Raw genomic sequence first — 13,762 nt, 5'->3', positions numbered from 1 at the left:
ATACATGTTCATGTTCATGTTCATGTTCATGTTCATGTTCATGTTCATGTTCATGTTCATGTTCATGTTCATGTTCATGTACATATACATATACATATACATATACATATACATATACATATACATATACATATACATATACATATACATATACATATACATATACATATACATATACATATACATATACGTATACGTATACGTATACATATACATACAAATATACGTATACATACATACATATGTTAAGAAATCCCGGGCCAAATGTATACCATAAAACTATATGGTCCTATTATGAATATCTATAAAGTAGGGTGCCCATATAAACCCTTATTTCATAATTAGGCTATTTAGACTGGAACCTATATAGCTCTAAGGCAAAAAAATTGAAAAACCGTGGTCGTAGGCCCGTAGCCTTCTAAATTTAGACACCAAGGTCCTCTGACCTGGCTCTGGGGTCTGGCTCTCAAACTCCTAGCTCTATATAGCAAAAAAATAAAGTACCATGGCCGCCAGAGTCCCAGACTCTGGCTCTCGGAAATGCAGAAACTGAAACGCCGGAATCGGGAATCGACGGAAAATTTCGTATGGTGACGGGTGACCTATCACCTACCACTGAAAAACAAAACAAAACAAAAAACTCTTTTGGAGTCTGGACTCTGGAGTCACAGGACTCTCTCCCTGGGGTCTGAACACCACTAAATAGTGGTACATATATATTTACTACTACTGCTATGCTCTGGACTATTTACTATTGTACAATACGATGTTGTTTGAGGTATCATTCTCGACTTTGAAGTTCCTCGCCGAGCGCGATCCGATCTTGGCGGTCGTATATGATACCACTAATACACTTTCCCCTTCAGAAGTCGTATTGCACAAGAGTTGGGACGGCATCGCGGATACAGTAGCTACCACAGCCAGTCGCCCAGGGTCAGAGTTTGCCATCGGTATTGTGTACACGTCAAACGACACAGAAGCAAGCAAGAAAGCACACGAGCTAGCATCCAAGTTCCTAGACACGCACGCAACAGTTTTTGTAGGTAGTAATTGTGATGCGTCTGACGAAAAGGTTGTTAATTGGATTGACACACCCGAACTTGATAGTATAGTGGATCAGACTGGCAGTAGCAACGAGACTGGTGACATACTAATCGATACACGTCGACGTGATGAACTGAATAATTTCGGACAAGTTCGTAATGCAAAAAACATTCCAGTAGAAGAAATATGTGATGCCTTGGCCTTACATGAAGGGGCTTTCGAGCGTAAGTATGGGTTCCCACTGCCGGGAAAATCTACCACCGTTGTAACCTACTGCAGGACTAATCGTCGAGCCCATTTCTGCACATTATTGCTGAAAGATTTAGGCTTTACAAATGTGAAGACCTACAAGGAAGGTGTGGTAGGTTGGGCTAAAACACACAAAGCAGAGGTCGCAGGTGCCCGAGGTTATGACGCATATGAGCTGCACGAGCCTGTGCCACAAGCACACGCCAATTGAACGTGCAGGTGCTGCACATACTATAGTTGGATGTACCAACGTGTACGAATAAATAGTAAAACCAGATTCGGCATTCTGCAATCTTGTTCAGATACAGGAAAGCTTTCAGGGCAAGACAGAGTACTACGCGTGATTTTAAGTCTTCCAGGCTGGCTGTTGCAGTATAGCTATGTATTCGTTCTATACAGCAGATATCAACAAGTCTTTTTTAAATATTTTATGCTTCATATTATGCGTATATACAAACACAGACATAGACACAGAAACAGACACACATATATATAAATATATATACACACACACACATATATATTTATTTATATATATATAAATATATATATATTATGTACATATATATATATATATATATAAATAATTATAATTGTAATTATAATTATATATATACATATAATATATATTATACATACACATATATACAAATACAAATAAATATATATATAAGTATGTACATACATACACATATATAAATACATATATATATATATACACTATACATATAATATATATATATATATATGCACACACACACACATATATATATATGAATAAATATATATATATCTATATACATGTATACAATATATATATATATTATACATATATATATTATACATATATACGTATAAATACACACACACAAATATACATATATATATTACATATACATACACACATATATGTATATATTGTGATTTATACATATACATACATATAGTATATATATATTGTATATGCGTAAATAGATGTATGTATTTATGCATGATTTATGAATGTATATATGCATGAATATTATGTATGCATATATATATATATATACATATACGTATATATATATATCAATATTTAGATATATGAATTAGTAAATAATATATAAATATAAAGAAATATGTATATAAAAACCTATATAAGTATATATATATTACATACATACATATAAATAGAAGTCTGATGATATATTTACATATACACACACATGTATCAGTGTATATTTGTATGTGTATACGTATGTATGTATATGTAAAATATGTATACATAGATACATATTCATATATACTATAGATACATAAACATCATAGAATATAAAATATATATACACATACACAACATAAACATCATATGATGTATAATATATATACACATACATACGTATATATTTGTCGTTGATAACTTTTACGACTAAATATATGATAGCGAGTTCCCTGATCATCCATTGCCCTGGGTTTAGAAAGCGCGTTAAACGACACGACCGTTTATAATTACCAATAAAACGCATATTAGCAAAAGCAAACTAGGGAAAGTCTCGTGTACTACAACCTTTCGTTACTATCTATTTTTATTCTGCTACATTGAAAATGATTTGTAGCGTGGCTCCGCAATGTGTACTAGTACCCCTCGCACATGTCATCAAGCGCAGGCTGAGAAATAAGCCTTAGTTCTAACATATGACACCAGCCATGGGCAGACCGATAGAAATGACGAAAGGCAGTTCGCAATTATCCGATCCGGCGCATTAAATTGGTCGCGTCTAACCCGACGGACGCGTGCTTATCATTTCCGCACGTTATAGACGGAATTTGTATGGACGGGTACACCACTACGAGAGACAACTTCCAATCTCACGATGTTTGCTATAAAATATTTAAATCTGCACGAACGAACAAAAACAAAAACCATTAATTCCGTGAGTAGACAGATCAGATGAATCCATTTAGTGTCAAGAGAAGCCGTTCACACCTGAATGCCTGGGAGACGACGATGATCATTGGATATCCTAAATAATATACTTGAACGGTCTAACATACACTCTCACGCACACACTTTGAACAAATCTTGCGCAACTTGTATAGTAGTAAATCCGTGTTATAAAGATAAAACAGAAACGTGAGCCTTCAATTAGTATACTATTCCCTTGCGCAAGACGATAGGAAAGCACCTGCTTAATTGCTAAGATTGATGGATACGTTCGATCCAGCCTATCGGACACTCCAATATGTTGCTTGTATTCAAACATAAACATACAATAAATCTATACACATTTGAGCTTAATAATATACACGAGTAAATATGTAAGATAAAAGCATAAACAGTAATGAATGTATTCATATAAAATAATTAGCAAAGGTAGGGTACAAAACATATTGATCGAACTTAAACGAGAACGCAAGAACTATAGACAAGTATAGGTACACAACACTACTCACTCACATTCGTTTGAAACCAGAAATAGCAAAATACAAACACAACTAATACAAAGGTTACATACATCATCAATATCCTCATCATATTCCCTATCGTCGAACATAATATCATCCTCCATGTCAGGTCCATCGGCGGGTGTCTCGTTGATTTTGGCTGTAAATATAAGGTACAATGTGTAGTCAGACAAAACTCGCGATAAAAATGACATCTGAAACGAACCATTCTCATCGCGTGTTCGGTGTCGCGCCCACATTATTGCAGCCTCGAGTAGCAAACGAATGGAGATATTTTAAGTATCGTATATAGGCGCTAAGCTCAGCACACACGCCGCAATAAAACAATACCATCAGTTCACATTTAGATTGAGCAGTATATGACAGGCATACATACATTTCAATCATAACTGACAATCCATATAGTGGTCAGAAAACGAGAGAATACATACCAGTATCGGGCAACTCTCCGTAAGCCTTCAAGTTACGGGCCTCATCGGCATTGTATTTTACAATAACATCGGCCTTGGCGTCTTGGTAGTCACGCAGGCCGATTAAGATTATATCTCCCTGAGCAATCCACACTTTCTTACGCAGCTTGCCGCGGATGTGACACAGTCGTGAAGTGCCGTCGAAGCACATGGCTTCCAAACGTCCACTTCCCAACATCTTTACCACTTGCGCATACTCTGCGATGTTTAGAGATAAGCAAAATATTACGAGTGTTGATAACTTAATTAAAAAAAAATGGGTCGCATATCAAAATTCGGATAGATTCATGATAGTAGATACTCAGATATTCCCATTGGAGAATCACAACCATGCAATATATACGAATATGCAATACGTGTCCTAGCAATTCAGCGTCACTTTATGACACACCAGGAACAAGACTAAAGGAAAATTGAGGCGAGGGATCTAACACTCAAGGCGAGATTCAAATTGGATGAGAGAAGGTGGCATTGTATCAAGACAAAAACAGGTGTAAACCAATAAAAAGTTTGGAAAGGCACGTTTGAAACAGGGTTGAATTCGTCGCCTAGACGATACCGTGAGGAACGTCTATAAAATTTCTACAGTGCAGCAGTTCAGGTAAGATGCGTAGAGCTACACATGCTTGCACAAATATTCGCTAATGTGCTACGAAGAAAGGGTTTAATTCACTACAATCGCTATTCTGCGACTACAGGGGAAAAAGCGACACACTACTTGCAAAGAGATACTCTCTTCATCTGTTCGCATTATGAAATAATTAACAAAAATACGTAGTAGATAGTCTGAACACAACCGGCACATTCTCAATAGGTAGAAGTACACAGTCTATATATAAAAACAGTCATGCACACACATGTATAAAATATATACACATATACAATATACATGTATATACGCGTGTACACGTTTAGGCTTGTATGCGTGTACAAAAAACGTTTATAATATACATATACATATACAGGCAAACAAACATACATACATATATATATATATATAGAAATATTTATAAACACTTACGTACACACATATGTATTGTGTATATACACACACATATATATATATATACGTGTATATATATTTTCGTTTTATATGCATTTGTATGTGTTGTAATACACACCTTGGCCATCTTCCTTGAAGATCAACTCGCGTTTCTGCTGCTCATTCTCATTTTTTCCACGTCTACGATTTTTTCCTCCTTTTCCTTTATTTTTAGGCTACAAATTTGTATTCAATCGGATATTGATATCAGATGTAGCCGGATGGTAATTAATACATACAATAGCGAACGAAGGGTGCAAGGCGACATTCTGAACAACTAAATGCGCGCTAAGATAAGAGACGAATACTACAAATTTAACATCAAATAAGATCTGTAGAGAATCCATGCTTGATATGTAGCTCTCAATACATTATCAAGCACCATCGTGAACTACTCAAATACATAGAAAATCGGTTGTCGGCGAGTAACAAGTGCACGATATAGAAACACGAAAACTATAACTACATACACATTTTTATAATACGAAATATAGACAATAACAGTCAGTGAATCAAGTGCCACGAAGGCCGTAAAAGCTCCTTCACGTGTGCGAACAACTGTGAGACGTTCGGCACAATTTTTTGTAGTCTTCATAAAAAAAGTCACCAATCTATCGACGCAACTGACTAATCTGCATAATACAGAATAACTTGAATAACCAGTACTGCAAAATTGAAAACATAGATTGTCAAACACTCGAACTGTAGGTAGTCGCCAACACAAGGAGCCAGTGGGTGTTCTGAATATCCGATTTCAGGGATGTTGGTCTATAAATGTCAACTCATAGGCCTCCCGACTAAATAAAGTACCAATAATAGCATAATACGTCCGAACTTAATATCAAACATATCAACACGAACTAAGCTCTCAGAAACGCTCAAATCCGACGTCTTTCGGTTGCTACGATTAAGGTGTACTTAGATGCGCCATGTTGTGTTTTCACCTAAAAAATTAACACATGGAATATAACATCGATAGCATGGCACATATATACGAACAGCGTATGTGAAGTACAGTTTCATAGATAAGCGTACCATATTGTCAGATTACCACACAGCGATGCTACTTTCGAGGGTGTTATTGAGGTATATATGTATATGTATTGGCTATATTGGCCGCGCGTGATCTGTAGTGTATTATGGAAAGTTGTATTTTTTTCTCGAAAATCTTCCACACAGCACAAGTTTGTGCAGTTTTGACACATGGACGGTCAACATACGAAAGTGAAAACGTAAGATCAAGCCATATATCCTACTCTTCAGTACCATATTCATGTGGTAACTAGCCTCGGCCTACAGAGTTTACGTATATCTACATTTTCTAGGGATAATCACTTATCGCTAAACCCTACAACAATTTTTTTCTTCTTTCTTTTTTTTTTTTTTTGTAGTAAGACAATACAACATAAAATGTATAAAATCCCATTTCAGAGGGGGCTATGAAATATGTGACATACTTTTCAGTCATTCATTTTGAATTTATCTATGCACTGAATACAAATGACAACACTGTTCTTTATATCTGATTAGTGTACAACTGTATATGCATATCAACTTTGAGCCCCTGGAAAAGTGTACTCGTGCCTGCATACATATGTAATGGACACCTAGCTATTGTACACATTTTCAATCTTTTCGCTCGCCTACTCCTCGAAATACCAAGACAATGCAGTGTCCGGCGGAAGAAGAGAGCCTTTTACTTGGCGACACGAAAGTGTCGAACAGTGTTGACGAGCGCAGTCCGTTGACACTTGCGTTTCCCTATATCAAAGGTGGGTTATATGATGCTACTAATTCGGTATAATAATGTCTTGACATAAATGCAGTTGAAAATCGCTGTATAACAGGCTCTCTAGGAAATGAAATTGTACTGTAGCGGCGCCATGATAATTGCAGATAGTGTCCATGTCCGAATCAGGTATAGTAGCTATATGATTCGAGATGGATCATACGCAAAGAGGAATAAAGTCTGCTCCACTACAATCAAAGTGGATAGCATTGTGTTTGTATTTATACCAATCGGCGAGCACTGTGTGAATTTGGCTTCAGTAGGCACGCGGATAGTAAACTAGCAAGCTTAGATGCTGATTATCGTTGAAACTCTAGGTACATTTCCTGTACTATACCCAAGTTTCAGGATAGTGGTAGCTAAATCTAGTGAAAACTGCGAGAGTTTCACATACCATAGCTTCAGATAGATATTAGAAGAATACCAACCAGTACATTCACTAGGCCCGAAATTGTGTGTATACAATTATCATATTTATATGCTCATGTATATGAAACTTTATGAGTGTAAGCGTATCTGAGCAGTGAGCTTTTAATTTTTGACCTCGATACCAGAAATGTATGCACACAAGTTTCTCTCAGACCTCTGTTGTATATGCAACTTCTGCTGGAAGTTGCCATAGACCCGACCATCGTTCGAGGGACCATTCTGGCCACCTTCTCTATATTTCAGTAGGCGTGTAGCCAACTTTTATTAGGAGAGCACTGATGCCACAACTGATTTACGACCTAAGCATAGAGTACCACGACTGTATATTCCAGCCCGCGTAATTTTTGAGGTTGGGTTCGTAGCATGGATGCAGGAAGACTTACCGTTGACATGTACTCCTTCCATAGGATTTGGTATATGCGCACTGTTCTCATGCGCTTCTGCGGGGCTTATGATGCTGATTGAGCCGAAAACCTTCACAGGGTTTCTAGTAGCACTCCACTTTGCGATATCGACTATGCTTACCGTTGGGTATGTGTACTTGAATAGATGATTTATACATATTTTGTGTCTCATTATCGTGTGCGAAATGCGAGGTTCGATTCTGATTACCTATACGCTCCTTCTGAACTCATCTCTGATTCCAGAGGCTGTTTGCTGGAATTGCTCATATCATGCACGAAATTGGCGACACTGTCCATTTGACTTAGAGCTTAACTCACTAGAACCCCCCTTACTAAACTGGTTTTAGTACATCGAGTAGTGTTGTGTGCTGTGGTAAACTTGATGCGGTTGTGTTCCCCTGATATAGTACAGACTAACATGCTGGTTATATGGATGCATATTTGAGAGTGGTGTTTCAAGGTATTTGTGCCGATTCAGTCATCAGTATGGGCTGCTGACGGTATTTTTGTTTTGTCGCTATCTCGGATTTGAGATGACCACAGCTGTACAAGCGATTGAAGACTTACCTGGTACTCAATATCTACATTTGAGCTGTTTCCCCACCCAGATGTGGCATATACAATAACTTTTGGATTAATACGTACAGCTACGGAACCGTCACGCCTAAGACTGATGTCGGCAAGATTATCGTGTGCTTCATCGTGCTACTCTGGTTGATGTGGATCTCAACTCTGGCCGTAAATTCTGTCAGTATGTTATATATGCAATTTCTGTGTCTCATATCCGTTTCCGGCAACGTCGGGCATTCCCTCCAGGGGCTGGTTTGTGAATTAATGATGTGATATTTACACGTGGATGTGCAAAACCAGTTATCTTAATTTAAGTAAGAGTCCTCAAAACGCACAAGTTGTTCGCATGAAATTTCCTTTCGACCACGAGTCGCCTACACGATGTGTCAACGTGCACTAGATCGTGTCCTAAATCGTGTTCTATATTCATCACCAAATGTTAGCTGCGCTGTAAGAGTGCTTCATAAACCACAGCAGAGGATTCTAAATTAACAAGCTCAACTCGTCGATACATTGTCTATCGTAGCATGCTCTATATAATTCGTTTCTTATGCGAGAAACTGGTTTATCTTTTAGTGTTGTGTAGTGCAGTATACTTCAAATATAATAATAATCATGTTTATTGAGGAGTAAAGAAATCATATATATTGAGGAGCATTTCCCTCAGTCATGAAAACGGGTAAATTTACTACACCTATCGCAGCTTATTTAATCTTCGAGAGCAAAGCAAAGCGTGAGGTGCTCTCGGAGCACCACTACTACGGCAGGATTGTGCAGAATGCCGCAGTGATTGTTGGTTTGCTGACCATCGGGGCACTGAGCTTCTACAAACTTGAGAACCACACTCTAATCGACAGTTTCTATTGGGCATTGGTAGGTGGTTATGATTCTATTGTAGTTTGTGCTCAGATTTGTGCCGTAGGAACGCTGAAGTCGTATGTGCCTGCACTATGACGAATAGCTTCTTCTTTGTACAGATTTGCGATATACGTGTCTGTCGCAAAAACTTGTATTAATTGTAGCAGTGCTTGCTGTTGTGCTGCAGATTTACCTACCGGTATCCAACATAATATTCACATATACTTATGTGGTGCTTGTATCTGTTCCTGGGTGCTTCTACATCAATGCACATCGAGTATTCTGTGATTGTAAATATAAAAGCAATATCCTTATCTCCGACAAAAGCCCTACAAGTCGCAAAATCTAAGTGGGCACATTCTTTTTTATGATGGTAGGTGACGGTGACTACGGAAGGCTATGGGGACTTGACGGAAACGCATGAATCTACGAAGATCTTTAACATCTTCTTTATGTTCTTCGGGGTTATTTCATTTGCGGTAAGCGTCCAGTTGCGTTTAACGATCGTTTTACGTGCTCAGCGAATGGTGTATTTCTTCTCCGTTTAGTAATATGGGTTAGGCACCCGGATAAGAAGCTATCGAGCTTTGTATTCTTGTGATGCTCTTCGCCCAGGCAGATTGTATGCGCTCAGCAGAATAGTATCCCCCCTGATCTGACAAATTATCTGAAATCTGATTGTACTGTACCCAAATTATGTCTGAACCCTGCTCCAATATGATTGAACTCTTCGCATTCACAGATTGCCGCGTCCAATATCGTGGGTGAAGTTGTGCAGCTACAGCTGATGCATCGCCTGAAAGAGGTACTTAAAGCTTATTTTTCACTGCCTGCTATTGTCATGACTGAATGAGTGGAGCGTTGGAAGCTGAAAAAGGATGCCAAGTCATATTTAGAACCTCTTAATCAAACTGTTCCAAAAAAAAAAGGTGATATATCGACTCGGTTTGAATACAGTCGTATATAATTTGAATGTAATACCCCGGTTCATCAATCGCAGACTAAGGCGGGGGGTGTGACGCGTGAAATGGTCGAGAGCATGGATACTGACAAAGATGGACAAGTTTCGAAGCTGGAGTTTCTAATACACATGCTCATCGAACAGGAGAAGGTGTGTGCCCACCAGGCGCTGTTTGAAATTGTAAGTGTTCAGATATAGTCTCTTCCATCAAAAGATTACAGAAATACACCACAGTACAAAAGTGCATAAGAGGTGTGGATATAAGACATCGTTTTTCTAACAGGAACATTCCGGGTTTGATGCATCTCAGGCCCTAGAACCATTTAGTCCATATTCTGGATTCAGTTCCCACTCGCAGGCGCACATGCAGATTTTACGCAGCAAGGTATTCACACAGTCGTGTTTCTGTACATATTGACTTCTGCAGTGCGAACAAGAGGATATCGACGAGCTCCTCCAGGTCTTCGGTTCAATAGACGTAGATGGTGACGGTGTTCTCTCGCAAAAAGATATTATCAACAAGATCGCTCGCGCGGTGGTACGCGTGGACTAGGAGATGTATAGTCCTGAGTTCAGAAACAGTACAAAAGATGTCATTGTCTGGAGTTCTAGACATCGCAGGCTGTCAATAATGCACGATGCGTTTGTGGAGTAGTGGCCACTTTTACCCTTTGTAGAGCCGCTACTATAACAGGAGGTCTCTCCCAGTTGGTAGGGCCCAGAGAGCGGGGCGGGGATACTCGATAGGTGTATAGCCAGGTTTGGTGTATTTGAAGAACAACATTGCGAGTCTGTCGGTAGTGTCAAAAATTTCATATCGACTACTGCCTTCCCCCTATGAAGCAATTCCGTTCCCATCCGCAGACCCTTATCGTTTCTCCTGCAAGTCTCACACTTTTTAGACATACTCCACAGGGCAAAAAGAAGCCTGTATCGTTTGCACTGCGCTATGGAGCATATTCTTGGACACAAACAGTTGCCACTGAAGGATGTCCTGCACTAGGTGGCATCGCTGAGTGATTTTACTTCAGGGAAAGTGAAGGTGCTATTGAAGATCAGATCTTAGCGTAGGCTATTGAAAGATGTCAACTGGCGTTGGCAAGCTAGTAGAAGCACAGACATGGAAGTAGGGCGAAGGTGGAGATATGTGAGGTGCATTTTATACAAGTCTAACCAAAATATGCTAGTAGTGCAAATACGACCACCGCAGCACATCCAGTGCAAACAAGACAAACCGCACGACGGGCATGGAAATGCGTCACGGCGAAAGATCAGCAATATAATACCGTCGGCCTTCTCCGTTCAAGCCACTGTCATCTGGCAATAGAAAATGCCAATCGGAAAATAATAATACCGGCTAAAAAAATAAATCAACACTGGAAAATGTGTTTTTATGAAAAACAATGTGACACCATTGCATGTTAAGTCCTATGTTGGCATTTCACTTTTTTTTTTCAACTCCCAGCCCGTAAATTCATCCAGTCAAAGCCCCAGATTTGCAACGACGAAAATCATGAAATTCCGATAAAAACCCTAAAACATTTTAAGGCAGTGTTGTACAATATCGGAGCCAGATGGCTCAACTTCTCTTACGTTTGCGATGACACATATATGAGCACACCTCTGCAACCGGAATCTCGTCACGGACAAGTCTGTTGATATGCTTTCCTTTTTAAACATTTACAATCTATTCATCTCTCTTTAATATTCGATTGCTTTCGCACGAGGAATACTCTTCCATTTCCTAAGCATATTGAAAACATTTCTTACTGTTATTTTATATTCCTCTGATATGACTTGTGTCGTCGGTGCGTGCCATGTCGGTCCTCTTCACTTTTCGACCCTTTAGTCCATTGCTGCGATCTCAATATCAATGCGAGCCTACTTTCTGATGTCTAGGCGAAATCCCCACCACAAATCAAGTGTATTCATAGAAGTACCACCTAGTATTCAGAGTACTACCGATTCCGCCTCTCCCTACTCATGCTTCGCCTATTTCTGCTGCGGCTTCTGCTTCTGCTTCTATGTCGCCTATGCGACTGGGAGTGTCGGTGGGTGTTCTCTCCTGCATCTCCTCTATAAGACTCACTGCGTTCGTTGGTGTGCTCTTGACGTCTACGAAAGTCCCTCTCACCCGCTCTATCTCGTGCACTGCGCTTTGACTTCACATCCGATCCACCTGTGTTATCGCATCCATCTCCATTTCCCCCATTTGAAGCTCGACTACTCGAGCTACTCCTACTCCTGCTCCGAAGACCATCTTTACTGTTATTTCCAGCTTGCCCTCGCCTATGATGGTGGGTTTCGCGACGTATATCGTCCCTATCCCTTTCAAGTCTGCTGCCTCTGTCGCGACTCTCGCTTCGACTCCGACTGCGGCCCCTGCGCTCTTTACCTCGACTTCTATCATCTCTGTGCCTTGACCGCTTACTGATATCTCCCTCAGTATCCTTGTGTGATCTAGGAGCTCTCTCCCTAACCTTGCGCAAAGTACTGTCATCTGATCCTAGGCGGCGCTCCTCTGTGCCCTGTCGGGTGGCAGATGTGCGTTCGGTCCATTCCATCTCGGAATCGCTGTCGTCTGAAGAGTGCTTGTTATGCTTGCTGCGTTTATTTCGCTTCTGTTAGGTAGGCACGACACCAAGGCAACGGAATAGATAAAATACTTGAGCTCAGAGTATAAATCAACATGTGTCATACCGAAAACAAATTGTACCGAGTATTTGTCCAAACTCAAGAGTGTAATCTAAAGGGTAATCAAATAAATGACATCGGAACACTCGTGCTAAACTCAATTTACACAACGCACAGCAGCTGGTAAATAGGTAAGCTCGCAGATGCAATAGATAACTTCAAACCTGTGCAACAAAACCTGCGTACTTTTTCTTTTTTCAGTGCCTTTGTAAGTTTCTTTGCTTCCTTTGCCTCTCTCCTCATTTCTTTCCTCTTCTGCTTGGATGGCTCGGAGTTTGCATCTACAAAGTGTACCCAATTTAAAGCTATAATGGTTCCAATCACTATGTGTGTGATATCCATCAGGACAATACTGCGTCCTCAATAGTTCTAGTGGGCAAATTCGTCGCAACGAACAAGTGTCGCATAGACCAAAAATAAAAGCACACCTTTGGAACGGCTTTCACTGCCTTCCTCAATATCCCCACCTACACCGTCGAGTCGCTCCCGGGCAGCCTCGGCATTTACGGCAGTCAGATTTGCATTCCCTCTACGTGCGATAGAATGTAGGTATTTAGATAAACATACTTCTGAACATGGGTCATCAAACTTGGCTCACTTGTACAATTCATTTTGCTTCGTATACAGCCTGCAACAGAGCAAAGAAAAATAGCACTGCGAAACTTCATATATACATATATATATTTATACATACATACATAAACATAAACATTTATATATATATAGATATAGATAGATAGATACATATATATATATATATATATATATATATATAATATATATATTATATATACTACTACTACTATA

General features: G+C 39.4%; 4 protein-coding genes across 4 annotated transcripts; 2 read left to right on the top strand and 2 right to left on the bottom strand.

The window, feature by feature from the left end:
- The first annotated feature begins 758 nt into the window (after positions 1-758).
- SARC_00669 (hypothetical protein) lies at positions 759-1,570 on the top strand. The gene has a single exon (XM_014305661.1). It carries the CDS (start codon positions 767-769, stop codon positions 1,502-1,504), a length of 738 nt encoding a protein of 245 aa, XP_014161136.1. The 5' UTR covers positions 759-766; the 3' UTR covers positions 1,505-1,570.
- A 1,254-nt stretch (positions 1,571-2,824) lies between these two features.
- SARC_00668 (eukaryotic translation initiation factor 1A) lies at positions 2,825-6,373 on the bottom strand. Its single transcript, XM_014305660.1, has 5 exons — positions 6,286-6,373; positions 5,330-5,426; positions 4,170-4,406; positions 3,789-3,877; positions 2,825-3,170 (listed from the first exon to the last, which is right to left on the bottom strand). The coding sequence occupies exons 1-5, from the start codon at positions 6,286-6,288 to the stop codon at positions 3,165-3,167; spliced, it is 432 nt and encodes a 143-aa protein (XP_014161135.1). The 5' UTR covers positions 6,289-6,373; the 3' UTR covers positions 2,825-3,164.
- Positions 6,374-6,711: 338 nt separating this feature from the next.
- On the top strand, positions 6,712-11,641 carry SARC_00667 (hypothetical protein). Its single transcript, XM_014305659.1, has 8 exons — positions 6,712-7,022; positions 7,876-7,999; positions 8,520-8,623; positions 9,146-9,315; positions 9,678-9,779; positions 10,043-10,105; positions 10,301-10,411; positions 10,689-11,641. The coding sequence occupies exons 1-8, from the start codon at positions 6,917-6,919 to the stop codon at positions 10,812-10,814; spliced, it is 906 nt and encodes a 301-aa protein (XP_014161134.1). The 5' UTR covers positions 6,712-6,916; the 3' UTR covers positions 10,815-11,641.
- Positions 11,642-11,752: 111 nt separating this feature from the next.
- Positions 11,753-13,566, bottom strand: SARC_00666 (hypothetical protein; the record flags this gene model as incomplete). Its single annotated transcript, XM_014305658.1, has 4 exons — positions 11,753-12,882; positions 13,142-13,236; positions 13,384-13,484; positions 13,523-13,566. The coding sequence occupies 4 exons, from the start codon at positions 13,564-13,566 to the stop codon at positions 12,220-12,222; spliced, it is 903 nt and encodes a 300-aa protein (XP_014161133.1). The 3' UTR covers positions 11,753-12,219.
- Positions 13,567-13,762: the final 196 nt, after the last annotated feature.

This window comes from Sphaeroforma arctica, assembly GCF_001186125.1.
Source record: "Sphaeroforma arctica JP610 unplaced genomic scaffold supercont1.22, whole genome shotgun sequence".
Lineage (NCBI taxonomy): Eukaryota > Ichthyosporea > Ichthyophonida > Sphaeroforma > Sphaeroforma arctica.
This window is presented reverse-complemented; position numbering and strand designations above follow the sequence as displayed.